Source organism: Leptosomus discolor, chromosome 7 (assembly GCF_034619465.1).
Source record: "Leptosomus discolor isolate bLepDis1 chromosome 7, bLepDis1.hap2, whole genome shotgun sequence".
Taxonomy (NCBI): domain Eukaryota; kingdom Metazoa; phylum Chordata; class Aves; order Leptosomiformes; family Leptosomidae; genus Leptosomus; species Leptosomus discolor.
In genome coordinates, this window is record NC_141397.1 from 27,715,564 (window position 1) to 27,737,815 (window position 22,252).

Here is a 22,252-nt window from a genome sequence, read left to right on the forward strand (position 1 = left end):
GGAGGACAGCAGAGCTGCCACCTTGGACTTCCAGAGGGCAGACTGTGGCCTGTTTAGGAGCCTGGTTGACAGAGTCCCTTGGGAGGCAGTCCTGGAGGGCAAAGGAGTCCAGGGAGGCTGGACATCCCTCAAGAAGGAAGCGTTAAAGGCTCAGGAGCAGGATGTTGCCATGTGCTGAAAGATGAGATGGCAGGGAAGACAACCAGCCTGGCTGAACAGAGAGCTTTGGCTGGAACTCAGGAAAATAAAGAAGAGTTTACGACCTTTGGAAGAAGGGGCAGGCCGCTCAGGAGGGAACTACAAGGATATCATGAGGTTATGCAGGGAGAAAATTAGAAGGGCCAGAGCCCAGCTAGAACTTCATCTGGCTACTGTCATAAAAGATGATAAAAAAATGTTTCTATAAATACATTAGCAACAAAAGGAGGGCTAAGGAGAATCTCCGTCCTTTATTGGATGCAGGGGGAAACAGTGACAAAGGCTGAGGTACTTAGTGTCTTCTCTGCCTCAGCCTTTAACAGTAAGGCCAGTAGTTCTCCAGGTACCCAGCTGCTGAGCTGGAAGACAGGAAGCAGAATGAAGCCCCCATAATCCGAGGGGAAATGGTTAGTGACCTGCTACATCGCTTAGACACACACACAAGTCGATGGGACTGGATGGCATCCACCCAAGGGTACTGAGGGAGCTGGCAGAAGTGCTCACTAAGCCACTTTCCATCATTTACCAGCAGTCCCGGCTAACTGGGGAGGTCCCAGTTGACTGGAGGTTAGCTAATGTGACACTCTTCTACAAGTAGGGCTGGAAGGAGGATCTGGGTAACTACAGGTCTGTCAGTCTGACCTCAGTGCTGGGGAAGGTAATGGAGGAGATCGTCTTGGGTGCCATCAGGTGGCATGTGTAGGACAACCAGGTGATCAGTCCCAGTCAGCACAGGTTTATGAAAGGCAAGTCACTGTCCCTGGAGGTATTCAAAAGATGTGTAGACATGGAGCTTAGGAACATGGGTTAGTGGTGGGCTTGGCAGTGCTGGGTTAACAGTTAGACTTGATCTTAAAAGGCCTTTTCCAATCTAAATGATTCTATGAATTCCTACTGAAAAAGGTTATACACCAAACCAGTAACAGCTCAACTTTATTCAAATCCTCCTGAAAAGGGACAATCTAAAATAAAAATAATCTTAAAAGTGTGGCAATGGTGAAATTAAACTCAAGTACCTCTACAGAGCAAAAAACAGAGCTCCAAGATGAGCACAAGCGTATCAGAGAAAGATGCCAAGTATTTATTAATTTAAAAACTACAGAAACAGAAGAACTCTGACAGCAACATTATTGACTATGTAGAAAAGCAGTGTTTACTCAAGCACAGTTGCTCATTTCAATGGCCCCTTATTTTCCAGGCAGGAAAGGTTGGTTGGTTGATTTTTCTAAATTCTTAGCTGATTAGCTCTAACCTGTTTGTCCCCCTCCTTAAGTTCTTTCAACAACTTACAATGTGCTTGCGCTCTCGTGACTAACTGAAAAGGCTCTATTTTAAAGATATCTACCATTGAGGGAATAAGACACAAGAGAAATTACTACTGAACACAAGCAAGAATCAAGATGTTTAGAAACCTACAAATATACAAAGACAAATGGCATTGAATTTGTCTTCTTAAGCCTACAAGGTAACATTAAAGATAGGGGACTTTAACTAACCAACTAGACTGGCTAACGAGCTTTCAGTATTCATTGGTCAAAGCAACCTTGCAGCTGTGTAGCTTAACCATGTAATTTTGAATTTACCTTGTCCACTGCCACTATTATCAACATCAGCAACACACAGACAACCTTGGTCAAATTCTTCCTTTTCTCCAAGTATGGTGGACCACCAGTCTCTAGCTTTAAACAAGGACATTCTTCTTTACTGAAAAGGAAACAAACAAATGTTCAAGTGTATACTAATATATATACAAATGTTTATACAAGCAACTTTTTCTTTGTAAGCAACAACTCTTATTAAGTATATTCCACCTCTTAGCTTCACATTGTTCTAGTGTGAGCTGAATAAATGCTAATTTCAGATGTCTTGGGTTTCAGCTTATGCAGTTCAGAAAACAACCTTAGGAAACTGTGTCATTAGTTCACAAAGTAGTGGTGCTAGACACTGCTAGCTATAGGAAGAAAAAGTGAAAAAAAAACCAGCTTTTTTAAACTGATACAAGCCTTCTGTAACAAGCATTAAGAAAGTAACATAAGTTTTTAAAATCACAGAACTGAGGGTTTTTTCCTCTTACTAAGGATTGTCAGGAAAAAAAAAAAAAGATTCTGATACAAGTTTTCTGCAAGAGATTTTATTTTTAGAGAAGTAAATGGAGACATAAACAGACAATATTGAAACCGCCACCAAGTAATCGCCTTGAAGATGCCCTAGTGACATGACTAAAGAACTCGGTCAGATAGGGCACAAATCAGCTTTTCTGCTCCCTACCTGCTGTTATTTTAAGAAGGGGGGAGGGGGAAGAGACTAATCCTTTTGTAGGCAGCTGGACAATACCATTACCCTAGTTCAAATCTCACAGCGCCACGAGCGGGACAAACCCGACCCCGCGGAGGGGCTGAGGGGCAAGCAGGCAGCGCCGGCTCCGGCGGTTCTCGGGAAGAGAGAAAAGCGATGGGCTCACCCCTTGCTCCCCTCCGGAGCAAACGCAGCCCCGCAAGCCCGCGCCCTTCCTCTTTAAAGGAAACCATGCCTGGCAAATAAAAACATTTATTTTCTCACCTCAGGCGGTTACCGTCGCCGCGCCGGCTAGGCAACCTGCCGCAGCCCAGCGCACAGCCCGCCCCGCACACCCCCTCCCTCGCAGAGCCCCCGTCCTGCACCGCAGCAGCTCCACCGCAGCACCTCCATCCCCCCCAACCCCCGCCCACGGACCCGCACACGCACCCCAGAGCGGGGGAAGGGAGAGAGAGAGAGAGAGACCGGCGGGGGCTTCGCTGGACGGGAGACGGCACCTCCCGGGCGCCGTGCGGTGCGGTCCGAGCTTCTCCGGGCCGGCAGCCCCGCTTCCTCGCGGGAGCCCCTGGCTCAGGCACGGCCGGGTCACAGCCCCCTCCCCGCTACCGCCGCCATCTCCGACGTCCTTCTCAACGCGCTTTCTGCGCCGGCCGCGCCCGGCCCCGCCCCTCCGCGCCGCGCCGCGCCTCGCCCCGCCCCGCCCCGCCCCGCCCGGCCCAGAAGGGCGGCCCGCGCTTCGCGCCGGCACTGGGAAGTGTAGTTTGGGAAGCGGCGCGACGGACCGTTGGGCGCTCTCATTTCCTCCTGGGCGGGGGGAGAGGGGCATTCCTTTGTGTTTCCTGAGGCAAAACAACCTCCCACCTGGTGCTTTTGCGTTTCAAAGGCCTCACAGAAACCCGTCGCCCGGGAGGGCGCCTTCTGCGCCGCCCTGCTCCACCAGCCGTCGCTCTTCCTCCCCCCGCTTTATCCTTTTGCGTGGTACCGCCGGCAGGCCACGCGGCGCGTGACGTCTCGCGGGGACTCCGCGCCGGAGCCGAGGCGGCGGGGCGCGTGCTGCGGAGGCGGGCGGCGCGCGGCGCCGCCGTTGCCGACTTGCCGGGTCTGGCGGTGGGTGGGGGGCGGCGGCTGGGGCCGGCGCTGAGGGGCATCCCCCGCTCCTACTCCAGCGGGCGGCCCCCGCTTCTTCCCCGCACCTGGGAGCTACCATGGACAGGACCGCGGTGGCGAAGATGGGAGCGGTGGCCAGCGCCAGCGTGTGCGCCCTGGTCGGCGGGGTGGTGCTGGCCCAGTACATCTTCACCATGAAGAAGAGGACGGGTAAGAAGACCAAGATCATCGAGATGGTACGTGGTAAGAGGCCGGGAGCGGGGCGACGCGGAGGAGGCCGGCGCCCCTCCGCCCCCGGCCGCACGCCCGTCTCCTTCTCCTCAGGCCGGCGCCTCCCCGGTGGGCCGGCTTCCCGCGGCCGCCCCTGGGGACGCAGGCGGATGTCCCTTCCCGCTCCGCACGCCGCCGTCACGTAACAGCCCCTTGCCCAAAGCACGCGGGTCCCTTCTCCCTCTCAGTCGTGCCCTGGGGACCCTGCTGCAGGTCTCCCCTCCAGAGGTGTGGGGCTGCCTGTGTCTCGTGTCCGCGCCTCGAGGCGAAGGGGCAGAGGAGGGGTGTTGAGCCCGGCTTCCTAAGGACGGGCGGTGGAGCAGGCGGAGCTGTGCCGCCACAGCATGCTCCGCTAGCGCTAAGCGTCTGCTCCGGCCTGGCCTGTCTGGCCCCTGTGTACCTGTGCGTGAAACTGTGGCTCTTGGTGGTAATTTAAAATCCTGCTTGTAACTTGTTTAAAAGAAAAGTGGGGGGGAGCCATCTGTTGAAACTGGGAAGCAATGTCTGTCCACAGTTACTATAAAAGGAAGATGGAGCAGTCTCTACTGCCCATGTTAAACTTTTATTTAGGGTATTGTTTAACTATCTCCTTGTCAGTAGTTGGATGTTAAAGGTCTTAGTTTAGACATTTTATGTTTGAATCCTTCAAAATCTGAGTTTATGATTTGGAGACCACTGTACTGAAGAACTGAACTGAAATCATCAAGTCACTTGATGTTAGCCAATGGATATTTTGTGATCTCCCCTGCAAAACCTTACTAAAAGCTCAGATTTGTTTTTTTTTAATTACACATAGAAACACAAATTTTTCTGAGAATCTATATGTCAGTTGCGAGCCATCAACTACTCACTTGGCCATGTGGTGCAACACTTGCCGGTGGAGGTCACACAATGCAGTTTGTGATAATGCGGGTCCAGAGAAGAATTTCACTCTGTGGTTTCACTAGCGATAAAAGTCATCATACTTACTGTTGAAAATAATATTTGAATGCTGTTTCTAGTCATCAGGCAGAGCATTCAACAATTTGAAGGGGTGTGTCTTGCTTTTTAGTTTCTGCTCTCCCACAACAGCTTGTGGAAGAGCAAAAAGTTTGGATTGCCACTTTAGGTTTTAGATCTATTTCTGAAAAAAGGCTATGGACTCTATAGCAGGATTTTACAAAACTCATTTGAAAACTTACAGTGGCATAAAACTGGTTAACTATAAATTATTCCTTTTTTTAAATTCTAGTACTGTAATACTGGAACTTACTCTATAGTTATGTGGACAATAAAGTAACAACATTTAAAAACCCAACCATACAAACACTGAGAAAGCGGATGCAATAGTTTTGCCAGCTCCTATTCACAGTCTCCCATTTGAGCCGTAGTTCAGAAAGTGCCTAATAATTGCTAAAGATGTATTTGTACTAACTTTCTGTACAATGTTTAAGTGGTGTTTTGGCTGGGAAGACTTTAACTTTTGTCTTTGTTGCAAAGATTTTGCCTTTTGTAGGGAAAAAATTTGTTATGCCAATGTTACATTGATTTCTTGTAAGTGAATTTCTGAAGTACGTACTTCAGATAACAGTTTTCAGAGCTACGTTCTTGGATGCAGATCTGTGATCCTAAATATATACTTCCAAAAATTCTGCTTTTATGATCAGAGCTTTTCTCAACTTTAAATTGCAAGGGAAAAATAAAGCTTGTTCAAAGCACGTCAGCTTTCTCATATGGAAACATTTTACCGATTGGATGCAACACGTTAATACTATCTGCTCACTTAGAGAGGTAGCATTTCAACCGACATTAAAGTTGGCAGCTTCCTCAGGCTAACATCTTTAGCTCATCAGCTGCACATCTTCTTTCTGCCTCAAGGAGTATTTTCAGTGGGCACATGTAGTCAGGATGCGAAATTTCTTTGAAATTAGTGAAATTGTTATGTAAATTTCGTGCCAAGGAGTTTAGTTTGTCAAATAAGGGCAAAAAAGTGTTGTAAGTGTGTGTTTTACTGGAATATGCTGCATTCTGGAGAACTTCCTGAAATAGTTTTATCCAACAACGTGGATTTGATTAAACATTTGTCCTTTACAAGACACCGTGTCTCTTTCAGTTTATCATGAGAGAGACCTTCCTTTGAGCTTTGTGGAGAAGGTGCTGTTTTCCAGTCTGTAATTTAGTGTAAGTTGGGGGTGACAAAATACTGCTTTATTGAAATGTATTTGTTCTAACAGACGAGTTACTAAAGCAGGCAGGTCTTCTGTGTTAGATTAAAATTACAGGATTGTTTTTGTATTTTCAGCAGATTTTTTTGGTTCAAGTTTTCTTTGGGGAACATTACACTTTGGTTTTATACCCTCAGTAGACTCAGAATTACCTTTGTTTATATCTTTTATCAAAATGAGTAGGGAACAGGCCTATTTACACCTTAGTTATGTGTAATTCTCACCAATGAAATATTCTTTCAATATAATAAACTACAGCAATAAATCTTTTAGTTAAAATTCAATGAACGTAAGACCCAAATGTAAGTAAAAAGCTGACTTACAACAGTGATTAAACGCTAAGAAGACAGTGATGTTTACCAATCAAATAGAATATCTATAAGACAAGGTAATAGCCAGGATTATGACACCAAGAATGTTTAATGTGAAGAAAAGGGGAAAGGATTCTCAAGCATTGTGGAAAATACAAGGGTAACCATGTTTCCTTGCTGAATAATAAAAATCAAGAAATTCTTACAGATCTGTCTCACATTTCAGTAGATAACTTCTTCAGCAAAGTAATTAGCTGGTACACAAATTTAAGCTTAATAAAGACACCATAAAATTACTGCATCTTATTTAGAAGCAAAGGCTTAAGTTTGGAATTAAAGTATTAGTATTTTGTCTTCATTGACCATTTGAAGTTTGCAAATAGAGAGTTTCCCTTACACACTGGTACATGTAGACAGAGTTACTTCGGTTCCTCTTCTGAAGTAACAGAGGCATTAATAGTAAATATATAGCCAGTCACGTGACATTTTATTCTGTGTGTTGAGAAACAACTCTCTCTCAGAGCCTTCTGTGTTCCTTTGCACAGCCAAATTGCCGTTTTTGAGAAACTGTAAAAGTATTCCTACAGTCAGGTGAAGGTAAGAGTTAGCTGCAAGGTTGCTAACTTTAATTTAAAGAGAAGGTTAATAATTAATTAGATCCTTAAAGTAACTTATTAGATAATGATTGATAGCTACTTTAAAAAGAGATTAAACCTTACGGTAACTCTCAATCTTTTGGCTTTTTCAGGCCCCAGACAAGTTTACAATTAAGTTGTTGATCCTTATATAGCAAATGAATTCTACTGACAATAGACTTCCGTATCTTGCTTACTCTTTGTGAAGCCTTTCAGAAACTCAGCAGAAAACAGGTGTTCACAAACTAGAGTGGAAAATGTTGCTTAAGTCTTTTGAAAACGCTCATCTGTAAGGAATAGCCCATGCTAACTAAAATACAGGGGTAATGTAAGAAAAGGTGCTTGATGGAGTTAACAGTATTTTTTGTTGCTTGTCTGTTTCATAAACAAAGTTGTTAGAACCTTGGATTTTTTTCAGCAGCTTGTTCCTTGCTCTTTAGTTTTGGAGCTTTTTATTCTATTTATTTTATAAGGGTGAGAAACCATAATAGAACTGGTTGAAAACAGAATAGCAGAATACCTCAAACTGAGACTTACTCTCTCAGGTTTGTTTTCCAGAAAACTGGGCCAACACTTAATTACATTTGTCTGTTTCTCCATTCTGTCCCTGAAGTGACAGTGTCTAATTACCCAGAAGAAACACTTTGTATCATATTTCAACATCAGCAAATCAAAAATCAACTTAAAAAGCAGTTTCTTGTTTTACAGGAAACTTCAGCCAGCCATTGATAAATGTCTGTGGCCACTTTCCTTTTTAATACATGAGGGGAGGAAAAGAAATTCATGGATTTGTGCAATATTAGAATTTACCTGGAGAGAAATAAGCAAATTAATAAGAAGTGGGGTAGCTGCTATTTATCTACTTCCCTAAGAAATAAAGGAACGTAATCTGCGAGTGTGACTGTCATAGGATTTGTGTGGGGAGATATTTTTTATTATTATTCTTTTACTTGCCCATCTCTTGTGAGATTGGTGCATTGTTTCACAGGGCATCAGAGCATTTGTTCCACAGAGGAGGGGTACAGACCTTTACAACTGGCAGCAATCACATACCACTCCACTTCTTTATTCTTGTGTTGTTGCTAGTAACTAGTTGTTACAGTAACGGTGAAGTTACTCTGGCATGAGATGTTGATGACCTCCAAGTGGAGAATAAAGTAAAGGAGTGTGTAATACGTAGCATACATATTCAAGATTCTAAATGGCTGTATGTGAAACTCCTTCATACAGACTTTTTCCTTTACAAAGACGAAGAAGAGTTTGAGCATGAACAAAGCGGAATCAATAAAAAGGGAATGGAAGGAACAGGGACTCTCCTGATGATACCACTGCAGGACATTGTCACTTTCTGGGTATTGCAGTGATGATATTTTAAATGCTGTGACCCTGAGAGCTACCCACTGATGTGATCCATGTGGCAATGATACTGTTCCAAAAGAAAGGTGCCGTGATAGGAACCTAAGTAGTGAAAAGCTAAAGGACTCCTGAGACCCAATACTGCCCCCACCTATCAACATGTGATTGAAAGCCCTTACAGTACTAGCCACTAGAGTATTAGAATAATTTTTAGAATATTGTTAAAATTTTAAAACAAGGTGGTGCTGCCCACAGCCTTTTTGTACAGATAATCATAATATATAATAACCTAGAATGTGACTTGTAAAGCAAGTATACACAGGCCAGGAAAAACACTTTAAGTATAGTTCGTGTTGTTACAACTGAGACACTAGTAATAGGTTTTTATTCTCACTGTAAAATCATTCATCATTAAAATCAATAAAATCATAAATCATTAAAAAATTTGGATGCTATGGGAAGAAAAATTGACTCAGTTTCAGTGTTTTCTTCTAACACTGTTAAGAATGAAAAAGTAGTCTACTATACGGATTGTGTACATAGTAATATTTTACTTTAGTACAATAAGCTGATGCTACAATTTAACCACCTGTTTCGGAAGTAGGTTTCAATTTTCTGAAATTGCTGCTGCCTTTTTTTTTTTTTTAATTCAGTAGGTCTTGAAACATATATTCTTACAAGGAATGGGTATGGGAAGATCAATTAAATCGTTAATTCTGCATTAGTTTCTTTCGGATTCATCCTAGTTATAACAGTTACCAAAAACATGATGATGAGCTACACCTGAAAATTGAGCTGCAAGTAGTAAATGCAAGTAAATGTCAGGGTACAATATATGTTGTAGGTAAAGGCTCAGAAGAGCTTGTTTGTTGCTTTCTTCTACCTTTTGTATAAAGTCTTTCTCCAAGAGAGAAAAACAATCTTTCAATTAATCATTCCGCTCTGGAATAAGTTTACGTTTTCATAAATGTTTGGTATGTGTTAAGTCATATTTTCAAGAGGTTTTTCTCCTCCTTGTGATAACTCTAGATTATTGGTTGAGCTATAATGGCATTATTAAACTCTTTTTACAGACTAAGACCAATGCCAAATACTGCAAGTATTAAACATGTTACCTTTAACTGTCAAACAGTATAAGCAATAAGGTTTTTTTAATTGTCTGAATACATATATCATTTCAACAGTCAGTCTTGACTTAACAAGAACCATCAACTTCTATAAAAAGTATCTTAATTGATCAATAGAGGCATTGAAGAGACTCAAGGTATGGCTCCAGGCTTTTATAGGCAGGAGAATACTAGCAATTTTAAATATACCTGTAAATATAAAAGTGTCACTGTTTGTTTAAGTCTGGAAATTTTTTAAAAATACCTGAATTTTGAAGTTCTTTCCTTAAAATAAAAAGTTAGAATACCTGCCTCTTACCTTTTATTTTCACTTGAATGAATTGCATAATGCAAATACATAATCTTTTTCTGTGTTGGCTACTTCCAATTCATGTTAATAGCCTTCAAGCCATCAGCCCCCTTTCCTCCGTGTGTGCGTACGCAAGCATAGTTTGTGCCAGGGTGCTACAATATACCCTTCACCTACTGTAAAGAGTAAGCGTTGGAGAGAGTTTAAGGAAAAATATCGGCAGAGAAACACACTGTTAGATTTTTATGTGCATTTGCCAGATGGTAATTAATTTTCAAGATTTAACTCCTAGCTAGTTGAGCTGCAGCAGACAGTGTAGACCAGCAGGTGGCACTAGTGTGAATTGTTTTATCTGTTAGCTCGGCAGGTCCCTGAAGATAGATAGACACTGTCTTGTAAGTGACCTGTCATTTAAGAAACGCTGTCCCACAGCAACTGGCATTTCTTGGCCACTGCCTGACTCCAGGTCAGACACCTACAACTGAACTGCTCCTGCATGCAGAGGGTCCAGGGCAGCTATGTCTCTGCTGCCTGTCAGATGCTCAGAACTGACATTTGGCTGATCCCACCACATACTAAGTGCAACTTAGAGACAGGAATAGCTCACAACTATTCTTCCTGGCCTCATTTCCTAACCAGCGTGCAAAGAGATATAAGGCCAGGTAGGACTGGGCAAGAGAGTTGGGTAAGTATACTGTCATTGAGTATGTGGAAAATAACAGTTAGGACGTGAAGTCAAACTCTTCCCTGGGTCTTCTTGCAGTTGTGTCACTGCAGCAGTTGATCTGTAGTGATCTCCTGGGGCAGAGGTCTTCATATAGCAGTTACGTTGACCAGCTGCTGGACCTCAGCTGCTTTCTCTGACCCCAAACTAGTCAATCACCAATGATCAGCTGCTGTAAGACATCAGAGAACTTACGAGATTGCAGTAGACAGATATTTAGTCCCATGTCAATCATGCAGCAGCTTGACTGGCACTGTGCCTTTAAGTTGGAATCTGTGGCTGTTGTGTTGGTCATCTCTATCTTAGGTTATTTGTGTGGAGTTTCTGACTGTTTAAGAAAAAAAAAAAAAATTGGTGCTCATTAAAAGTCCAATGGATTTTTCTAATTTGGCTGATCTTTATATCAATAGAGTTGTTTAGCTGAATGCTAAACAACAGATGAGGCATTTTTCCGTACAAGTGGACACGCTTAAGGTGGCAGTATGCAGGTCAAAGAAGACACCATATTTAAACACTAAAAGTAACTCTATTCTTTTTGTTCAGTAATGCCACAAAAGAATACAGAACTGCACTGACTTATCTCAGAAAATAATTACAAAAATAATTTTTCATGAAACTTCTATACATTATGTAAAGAATACCTATTGCTAGAAGGAAAGGTTGCTTCTGCTTTAATAGATGCTAACCTTTAAAAAAAAGTGTTCGTTTATTTTGGTTGGGTGGGTTTTTTTAAGGGGTAGGACAAGGCCTAGACCTGGACACTGAAGATTTATATAAAGAACTGTTTGTGTGCTTTGCAGATTGAATCACTGAAATAATCCAAGTTTATTAGAGGTTTTTGTTTTTACCTAAGAGTTTGATTTGCTCCGCCTTAATGCTGACAGAATGAATACCACTGAAATGTACCATTAACCTTGTTCCTTTAAAACTTTCCCTCTTCATTGGAAACTTGTATCAGACTGAAAGTGTAATTTTTACACTTAGCAGTTAGGAATGCAACGTTTCTTATCTTGGATTGAATCTGCCTTTGCAGCATAAGTCAGTTATGGGTAAGCCTGGTCTGCGTGTTACCATGGAAAAACTGTATGTGAAACTGAAGAGTGGGAATTAGTACAAAGCAGTGGCAGTATGGGTACGTTAACAGTAGTAGTAGGGTCGTACAAAGTGTAGTAGTGGTAGTATTACTACAAACTGGGTTTGAACATGTCCTATATCACTTCAAGAGGGTAAATACACAGAGATAAAAGAAATAAGGAGCATCCAGTTGCATCTTTGAATGTATCCAGCAGTCAGAAACACCCATAAAACAATGAGACACAGAGACGAAACAGTCCGTCACACCTCAGGGACTTTTAAATGAGTCCATGGTATTTGTATGTCATCTTTAGACTCAACAGATTATTTTTTCAAGTTTAAACAAGGGTCTGTACTCAAAGAGATCCTGACAGTTAAAAACTTAATGAGTCTCAATATGGAACTTCAATTGGAATATATTAACACTACATTCTTCCATCAGAATTGTAGCATCTGGTAAAGCCCTGTAGATTAAACTTTGTCCTGCTGACTTTGGTTTCACACTGGGCCCTGCAACTCCACTATTCAAGGGTCAGAGTTTATTTGATCTAGATACAGCATTCTTAGGCTTAGTGAAAAAATAAATCTAAGCAGATGGGTTTTTTCTTAGAAGCAGATAAGAGAAGAAGAGAATCAGCAGCAACTGCTTCAGTCCAGGCCTTCGGCTTAATGCAAATTCCATTTAGATAGTGTTACGTGGGAAGCTTCTAGGGAAACAAGCATTTGTTTTTAAGTTCTTTCAATGCATGTGCATATACATATATACAGTATATTTACTTATAAAAAGTATACATGCAAATGTACAGTTTGGGGGAAAAAAAGTATAGGTCATCCAAATGACGTTATTATGCAAGGTGAGCTTTTGCACACCTGATAGCTAATTAAGAACTTACAAATATACCACAGTATCTACATCCTGCCAGTTCTCAGAATTCTATGCTGTTCGCCTAGGTATTTTGACCAAGGATTAGTTGTACCAACAACCTCAGCTGTAAGCATTCTTTGAGTAAGCGTTAGATTCTGTGTAACATGAGAGGGATCTTTCAGATAGCCAGACTCCAACATCTATCCTGTTACCGTAGCAGTATTAAAGGAAAATGAGAGTACCACTCAAATTGAAAAAATATAATTTGTCAAAAATGAATTTTCTGTATCCGTGTTCTCTGAAGAAGAACTGGAAGGAAAAAGGAAGGATGGGGTAAAAAATAACATACTTGAAATTCAACCTGAAGCACTATCATGAAGAGCAAATTATTCTCCCTGTGTCACATGTTATAGACAGGGAGTGTTGACTTACCTTCCATGAAAGGTCTCGCCCGATACAGATAGTATCAACTGTCTAGCAGTGGTCTATAGCAGAGGTCCAGGGAAAGCTTAAGAGTGGGGCAAGTTGTCATGATTTTCTTCCAGAATGATTTCCTAGCCTCCAGCAGCTTGGGTTTCAGAGACAGTGTCTGTAGTTTAAGATGAGCTTTTTTTGTGTTGTTATCCAGTACCTTTTTAAGGCTGTGTAAACTTACAGTAGCACCAGAACAGGATTCCACGTCTTTCTATTTAATTGCATGACCTGTAGCTGACTCCTTTAATTTGTTTTGAATGTGCCTCCCGTTAATTTTAGTCGATGACCTCTACTTCTTACACTGGAAGAGATAGTGAACAATCTTTCCCTATTAACCTTTTCTATGCCATCCAGTCATTTCTTTTCCGGGCTGAAGAATTCTGTTATATTCAGTTGTTCATTATATGGAAGCTTTTCGTATCATGGCTCATCCTTACTGCCCTTCTCGGGGCCATTTCCAGTTCTGCTCTATCCCCTGTAAGGTGGGGAAACCAGAACTGCATTTGGTGTTTTACGTTGTAAGTGCATGGTGGGTTTGTAAAGAAGGCTGTCCAGAAAGCATTGGTAAGAATAGGCACCCATGGAATGTAAGTATGAAGGCCGAGAAAAAAAAAGCTCTTTTCTTCATCCCTGCAATGAGTGTCGCAACCATGATTTCTTCTTAAATTCTAGTGCTTTAGAAGCTATTCATAAAATTTAAGCATAATATAATAACTTCTTAGTATTGATCTGAGCTTGCTTACATTTAGAATATTTTTATATTTTTTTTTGTGCAAGGGGCGGGGAGGAATGGTTAAGGAAAAAACATCAAACTCTAGCTCAAGTAGGATGTCATTTATAGGCTGGTATTTCCAAGATTACCAAGACTGAAGATCATTCGATTATTTCCAGTTATCACTGATTACTAAACAATACATAACTTTTTTCTTTTTTAACCTACCAGTTTTAAAGGTTAATTCTCTCCGAAGTGACAGAGTGGAAGCAAAGCACAGAGATAAGGCAATTCCCCTAACATACAATCAGAGGCAAAAAATGCCTGACCTGAGCTGTATTCATTCAATCCCAGAACGTTCAGAACTGGTTCTGTATGGTTTGTACCCCATATATTCTCTCAGAAAGAGACTAAATTTTTGCCTGGAGTAATAACTAGCAGGATGAGATCACATTAAATACTGGAAATTCAGGCCCTAATTACTATTCATAGACTTCTATACAGGATTTGAAATATTGCAGAAAGTGTCAGCTTCTATTGCCACAGTTGTTACAGTTCTTTCCGAGTTTTGTAATGTGTAACAATACCTCCCTGTTTGAGAAATATGTCTTTGATTAATGTACAAGTCCATCAAAACCTCTTGCCCCAGTGTTCTGTTACCTGGACTTCAAGATACTAAGTCAGCAATGTATTTGGCTTGCCTTCATTCCTACTTTTTTGCTTTTAGAGAGTTTTTGTAAGCACAAGAGGAAGGTGCATAAGGGACAATGATGTTGCAGTATCTTTTATTCTGTCATCTGAACAATCCCATATAGAATTGCAAGTCATGGCTTCCTACATGTTTCCAACTGATGCTAAAAACTCTGTTCATGTTAGAATTGCAGAACTACAGAAACTGTTTAAGAAACAAATCAAAATGAAAACAAACCACAGAAAAAACCACCATCTAATTCTGACGTCATAGACTTTCATAGAGTAACCACCTTGAGAGATCATCAAACCTGAATAATTTATCTCACTGCATGACCTTAACACAAGCTAATTATTTTTCTTCTCCACTGCCTAAAACCTTTGCTTAGTCCTAATGAAACTAATGATCTACCCCATGCTTAAAACATGCACTGTTATCTTGCTGGATTAAATTGTGTCTTTATGTAGCCCTACTTTTTAGTGAATGACAGTGGTTTTATTGAGACACCATTTTTCAGCAAGTGCAACATCATAGTGATTGTTGTATTAAACATGACAAGAATACATACTTAAGAAGTTTAGTTCTTTATACATTTGTGTGTGTGTGTGTGTGTTAGCACTAGTAACTTTGTGTTCAATACAGCTATAAATACAGCTATAGATGATCACCAGCTTGCTCTTATATTGTAAAGGACGATTGGTCTCTGATCAGAGCTCGAAAATCTCTATCAAATAAAGTTGCTAAGTATGTCTTGTGATGCAGTGTTTACCTCCTCTAATCTGTTCTGTGCATGCATTTATTTTTGCCTTTTAAAATGTGATAGCTGAGTAGATAAAACAAATTCTCAGCTAAAATTGTACTGCTGAGTCTTAAAACCATTCGGGTTAAGACCTTCACCTTCTTAGCACGTGTCTTCTCTGGATTTATCACAGTTTAATGAATTCAGTCTTTAATACCTTATTAGCACTCCTCCATAGCAAGTGCTGTTAAAGCTTTTTCTGTTTAAAGAATCTCTTATATTCTTCATGAGTCATCTCTAATACACACATGCTTTCATATACAAATATTTCTATATTATATCATACTACCTGTAAATATGGCTATCATTGTTTTACACCAAACCTGTACTGGGAACATAAATGGTATCCAAAATTCCTGCAAAGTATCATTCTAAACCTTTATTTACCCCAGCTTCATCAAACTGAACATTTATCTTATTTTCCTTGTAATTGTCACTTGCAAATATGAAAAGCTATTCCTTGAACCAGTATGATGCTCATTAACTCAGTTCACTGGGGCATGAATAAAAATCATGTTTGAATAAAATTGTTTTATTTTGATTCCTTTCTTTTGCTTGGTTTTGGTACTTGAGTGCTAAGGTTCAGTTAGCTTTCCCTGTCTCATGGAGACTGCAGCAAGTAGTCTGCTTTGGAAAATACCTACTAAGTAGACTTCTTACAAAAGCAAAATTGGAAAACAAATACAGTTCCTTAATGGTTAAAATTTCTGCAATAAAACAAGGTATTGCTCAAGTAAAGTTGGTCAATACACTAAATATACAGGGAGATATTAAACGTTCAGTTGTAGTAGGCTCACTAAACAAGAATAAAAGGCAGTAAGGTCATGAAAAGCCACAAGCTAATATTTATGCTGTAGACAGGATTCAGTCATCTCTAATTTTTGTAGCAAATAGCCTGATGAACATAAATGACTCAAATATGACCTTTCTTGATCTTTAAAAGCTGATGTCAGTTTAGTTGAAGTATTCAACATTTTACTTTAAAAGTTCAGCTTACTTGCTTATGTAACTATCTGTGCTGAGTTCATTTCTTTCCACAAATAGGTGCAGCTTAGGGCAGAAGTGTGTAAGGACTGGTAGAACCAGTTTTTCTTTGCTTCAGACTAAAACTTCCAGTGTTTCATACTCTTAGAGCATCCTGAGTCTCTACAAATGAAGTTCACCTAACACCACCATATAAAGTTGAGCCTTTTCGTAGTCTTACATGAGTAACAAATCATCTAACATTTTAATTCTGCACAGAATATTCTGCAGTTGAGATGTGGCCTCATCCAAAGAGAAAAGGTTAAAATAGAACCTATGTGTTGAAATAGCTATACCTCTTTAGTTCCTGGTTCTTAAAATATATTTAAATTACCTTCGGGTTTGTGAGAGCAGAAGTGTCATGCTGGACTCTGTTTCCCTCTCTTTAAAAAAGAAGTGGTAATTTTAGTTCACCTCTTACCAGAAGTTAAATACTGTAAACAAAATGCTCAACTGACTCAAGCAGTAACAGAACATGGTCAGTAGTAGCTATTGTAATTAAAGTGTTTGACACAAAAGTTTTCTTAGACTTACAAAGACAGTCTTCCTTGTTTTGTAGATGAGGAGTTTCATATATGGCATTTTCATTAAAGTGAAAGTACACTGTTGATAGAGATACAGTATATGTTTTTCTAAGAATTAGGTGTTGGCTGTATTAATGTTTACAGAAATTTTGCTCACGTCATTTTCTAGCTCAACACCACCATAATCATTCATTTAAAATGCTTTCTAACTAGTCTGGTATACCAAAAATTAGTCTGTAAAAGTTTGACTTAATTTCTGCAACTCTCTTCTTTAATCTTAAATTGTATGTAAATTTAAAAAAAAAACTCCACTTTTTTTGTTCTCCTAACTTTTATAAAGAGCTCATTAAATTCTTGATAGCATTACAATTAAATTTCTCACTGAATTGCATCTGAGAAGTACCAGAATATCAACAGGCCAGCCCCACCACATCCCCATCTCACCTATGAGGTTCACCAGACTTGTTTTTATCAGTATCATTGTCACCTTTGAAATATGTAAAAGCTCAAAGACAGGTACTTCGCAAATTGAATGTATGAACTGATGCCTTTACCTGAACTACATGATTCATCTAGCAAGCATAGTTTACTTCATTGCTCATAAAACTTTTTAAAATTTTATATCCAGCACTGCCATAAGCTACAGCTTTTTGTTGTGCAAATAATTCTAATTTATTCAAGATGCTGCATTATACATGGCTTTCCCAAACATTATGGAGATACTATTAACAAAAAGCATGCCAACGGTATTAAAATACTATAAAAGGTAATATTCCCTGGATTTTTCCTATTACAACAGTGTACAAATGCTATAACAAGTAGATTAATGGGAGCTATGAATCCTGGCAAATACCAATGCCAAGTGAGTTCAATTTACTGTATATAGTTTTTGCAGGGATTATGTTTTATTTTGACTTTCAAACTGGTTCGCTGCTTCAGGATGCAGCAGGCCTTAGCATGTACATTTGGGGGGATCTTACTTGATTCTAAGAGGAAGCGTTGATGCAAGTTGCGTGTTTTGTATCAGCTGCAGTATTCACTAGTTATTTCATTGGGTCAAAACACAGAGAGCAGAACTGAAAAAAATGAAAGCACTCCGCGTAGGTCAGAGTGAGGAATCCTGACAGAGTACATACTGGCCTGCAGTTGGAATGTGGACACAAAACATATGGATCCACTGCACCATTCGGAAAAAGTCTATTGACTTTTTTTAAATGTAGAAAACCAGCACATCCTCCTTAAAAGGAAACTGTCATAACTAATGAATTTCTAGAGTCCTGGCAATGAGGAGGGGTTTTTGTAGCATTAGGGGATTTGTATGTGCTACACTATTAACCTGCGCTTGCTTCAGTTCTCACGGCTGCACTGGTCACATTCACGGCCACATAGGAACTGGCCTCATGTTTGCAGTTAGTTCTGGCAGCCTGAAATAGTGCTCATAAACCTAAGGTTGAACATGAATTATGGGACAGCATAGGGAAGCTTGAACTGTTGCTAGAGCAAGAGTTAACTTCATATGACACTTCCAAGCACTTGCACAACTTCAAAGTGTAAATACGATTAGGCAATACTTCCCTCATCCTCTCAGGGTAGAAAAGATTCCTTTTAAATACATCTTCCGTGTCACCTAGTTGCTGTCTGTGATCGGGTGACATGCCTAATGACAAGCTTCCGAGTTGCCTTGTCTCTCAGAAATCCCAACAAACAAGCCTCCTTGATTTCCTGTTTCAATATCACATAGATAATTAAAGTCAAAGCAAAGATTAAGTAATTAATTTGCTGCTTCTACACAAATAAATGCGTGTTCCCTTTTAAACATTGAGGAGGCCATGTCAGTGAGCTGTAATAAGTTCGTGGCACTCTGCAACAGGAAATCCCAAATACTTGGCAAGATTTTTGTAAAAGGGTTAAAAAGTAACAAAGTAGTAAACTTGTGCTTTGAAAAACAAGTGCCTTTCTCTGTTAGAGCAGCCCAAATTTGCCTGCTGCATCCATGAAAGCTGCTCATTCAGTGAAGGTCAAAGGTTTTGTTGTTGGTACACCAGCTGATCAGCGGCTGTACTGCTGAGCACAACAAACTGCTGTGCATTGCTGATGTGCGTCACAGGACCCTGGGGTTTTGCACGGGGATTAGTCAGGCTGTATTTGGAAACGCCCTCAACTGCACCTTGTGCTGCTATATTAGTGTTTCTCAAGCAGGAGGAATTTTCTTTTGCTTCTGCAGCTGCTCCTGCAAAACCCTCTGGTAAGTGCGCAGCTTCTGTCAACAGTACTGACCATCTTCTGCCTGCATTTATAAGCCAAGGTTGTGAGCTGAGGCATGACTTACGGTTGTTTAATGAACAAACTCTATTTTTTAAATAAAAATTTGATAGCGCAGAATTGGCAACAGCACTGAAGGAATAAATATATTTACTAGTTTTTATTGAATAGTTTAAGTCAACTTAAATGCTCCTCTACTTTTAAATATGTGTTAAAGTAGCCTTAAGTGTGGGTATTTTCAGAGTATGTACCACGCATGTCTGCTTTTATTTCTATACAGCAGGAATAGCAAAGATCACATAATATAGCAGACTAATTCTTAAAAAGGATTTGGTTGGTTTTTGTTGGCAGCCTGTATGCAAGCCCTGCGTCTCTGGACTCTGCTTGCCACCTGTGCTGTTGCAGTAGGACAAAGTCAAGGACAGAAGAATCAGGAGTGCCCTAAGCCCAACGCACAGGTACTCTTTAAAAGCACAAGAGGAAACACTGTTGTCATGTTTTCTATGAAAGCTCACGCTCCAGATTTTTTTTTTTTTCCCAAACTAAATACCAGAATCCAGCACATTAAGTGTAAAAAGATGTAAATAATTAGACAAAGTAAAACAGTAAAATTATTTTTAGTACACATCCTATTCCATTTCTTACAATAGCTTAGGCAGTGAAGCCACTTCTAGTTATTTCATGTAACCTGTGCTGGATATCTAGTTTTGCAGCATGTTATCAAGCAACTGTGAAGATACTCAATGCTCTGTTGTTTCATTTCCGTAATAACATTTGCCTATTTACTTTTTAGATAAGTAGTCCTAAGGCTATTTCTTGGCAAAAATACAGAGAGTAATTTGGTAATTACTAGTTACTAAAGGTTTCTTAGCATATTTGCATTTACGTGACATGAATACAAGACATACTATGTTTTTGTAACTGTAAATTAATATCTGTCATGAGCTCAGGTTATGCTAGCAGACTGCACGGTCGCTAGTGCAGTTCTCCTGACTAGCTGCACATAACAGAGTGCCTGATGCGATTACACTTGCATCCAGGAGCTTTTCATGTTCCTGTCTAAAAGATAAGCCTACTAACAGCTGGGGCTGCTAAGAGAAACCTCTATTGCACTCATGGACAAAAATTCAAATTGCCTGAATTAAAGCCAATCTTTCTTTAGATATATATGAGCACATACAGATGCCACACACACGCTCTCATTCTGTGGTTTTTGTTATGGCTGCTGTGTTTCTCGCAACTTAACACTTTGCAAATAGCAGAAGTTACATGAAGAAGCTCGCGCGCTCTTCAAAAGCTTTTTGGTGAGCTTTGTTTTCTAGAGGAAGTAGATGAAAGTAATGCTCTGTAGTAGCAAAAAGAAAAAGGGAGTGGAAAATAAGACACAAATGTAAATTAAGGAACATGCCCCTTTTCTTTATAATTTCACCAAATGGTTACTTTCTGCCACCAAGAACACTGAAACCGATTTTCTGGAGCTTGCCAGGTTATCAAGTTTCAGAGCTATCACTGATGCCATGCCCTGCCTTTTTTTGGTACATGTCCATAAGTAAGTATATGTGATAGCTAGTCTCAGACCTTGGAACCAGGCATCTGCAGTTCCCAAAATAAATGTTATTTATTCTTGGTTTGTACTCTTTTACCTGGAAGCTGTCACCATAGACTAGAAATAAAATTTACAAGTAATTGAATGCTCCCTATTTTATCACTTTGATTATCATTTTCCTTGTTCAGAAATAACATTAGTAGTTCTCTCTCCTTGCTAGCCCACCCTTGTGTGTCCTCTGTATCAGAAGTCAGTAGGTTTGGAACTGGTCTAGTCTAAGGCAGGCTTATCAACAAAGTAGAAAAAAAGAAACTGTGTCATAATTGAAATTCACATACTGTCAACAGTACTATGACTAGTTCTTCATTCTCTTACCACTTTTATGACATTATGGTCATCTGAAATTTTGTGGCATATTTTCAATATGTTTCTAAGTGGAAGAATGGTTCTTATTATTCAGAATTACTGACACCTAACAGAGTGCTCTATCAGTCATCAAGAATTCTAGTTCCCTTAAAAATCTATTCACACATAATGCAGGGTGTTTTCTTAGCAGGGATTTTTGGGAGCCATCCATATTAAATTAGTCTTTGTAAAATAAGAAAATTGTATTTGCCAAGTAGTGTAGGCTTAACAGGGTACCAGTATAAAAATACTTGGCCCCATATTTTTATGTCCCTGGTTAAAGCATTACTTAGCAGATTTACAATGATAACCTCTTATATTTTTAGTTATTACTAGTAATAATTCAGTCTGTGTATCTTAGATTTGATTGTGAAATGAGCCATAACTACATGGAGATAACATAGCATGTCATTCATCAGCTCATCTTTCTCAATTTAAAATTACAACTAGTGAAAACCACACAAGGTACCACAGTCATCCTTTACATGAAGTTTCCTTTTTTACTGGACATTATTTTTCTTTTTTTTTTTTAAATCATGGGGACTTCTGTTGTTTTACAGGTTAGGGAAGTAACTGCTGTACCTCCAGCACTCAGTAGATTCAAAAGTTCAGCATAATCTTAACTCCAGAAGATGACATTACACCTTGTGCACACAATCAGTTATTAATTCCCCCAGATACCTGATTGAAAATGCCTACTGTGGCAGCTGTGAGTTCACTTAGGTACCTGCCTTCTATTTTGGTGATTATCACCAACTCCTGTTTTATAATCAAACTGACACAGCATGCACTTAGATACACGCTGTCCCACATACTAAGAAAACAATATATATAAGCAGCACACAGATACAACATAAAAGCAGCTCTGTTTGCACTCCTGCTATCCCATTGTTTATAAGAAACTTTATTTCAAAACTGGAATTCAATACGGTCTTTGCAGTAAATAGTTTTCCTCTTTTTTTAACCCAGCTACACAGATGCGTGTCTCACATGCTAAATAGACTTGTCATTTTCAAACTATCCTTGTTGTAAATGACCCATTCTGTGGTTTGTAGGACTGGGGGATTTCCAAACCTGCGTGAATCCATTACTGTTCGTTCATCAAGGTATGACTATAACATTGTTAGCTACAAATTAATTTCCTACATCCTTATTCCAGTTACCTGCTATCACAAACAAGCAGATCTTTTTTCCCCCCTTTTCATAAATCCAATTAAGCTCAACCTTTAAAATACTTTTCTTCAGTTCTGTTCTCCTTGCTTCTCTCTGAAGGCTCCTTAAAAGAGTCAGAGACTAGAAACTTAAATGTATTTGTGGCCAGTGTGTATGCCAACCCAAAATTACCTTCAGGAGTTGTCATC

General features: G+C 39.9%; 2 protein-coding genes across 10 annotated transcripts in view; one reads left to right on the plus strand and one right to left on the minus strand.

Moving 5' to 3' along the window:
• The window catches only part of BBS9 (Bardet-Biedl syndrome 9), a 298,029-nt gene extending 296,136 nt beyond the window's left edge, over nucleotides 1-1,893 (minus strand). The window contains 1 exon segment of the mRNA XM_086467596.1: nucleotides 1,782-1,893. Coding sequence (XP_086323722.1) covers nucleotides 1,782-1,893 — 112 coding nt within the window.
• Nucleotides 1,894-3,698: 1,805 nt separating this feature from the next.
• Nucleotides 3,699-22,252, plus strand: part of NT5C3A (5'-nucleotidase, cytosolic IIIA) — a 28,694-nt gene continuing 10,140 nt past the window's right edge. For 3 of the 9 annotated variants that reach the window (XM_086467695.1, XM_086467700.1, XM_086467697.1), the window contains exon 1: nucleotides 3,699-3,836. In XM_086467695.1, the coding sequence (XP_086323821.1) occupies nucleotides 3,699-3,836 (138 nt within the window). Of the gene's footprint in view, nucleotides 3,837-18,840; nucleotides 18,924-19,267; nucleotides 19,399-21,060; nucleotides 21,073-21,946; nucleotides 21,998-22,252 lie in introns of those variants that run through there. The other 6 variants (XM_086467694.1, XM_086467701.1, XM_009951905.2 and 3 more) reach the window with 6 other exon arrangements.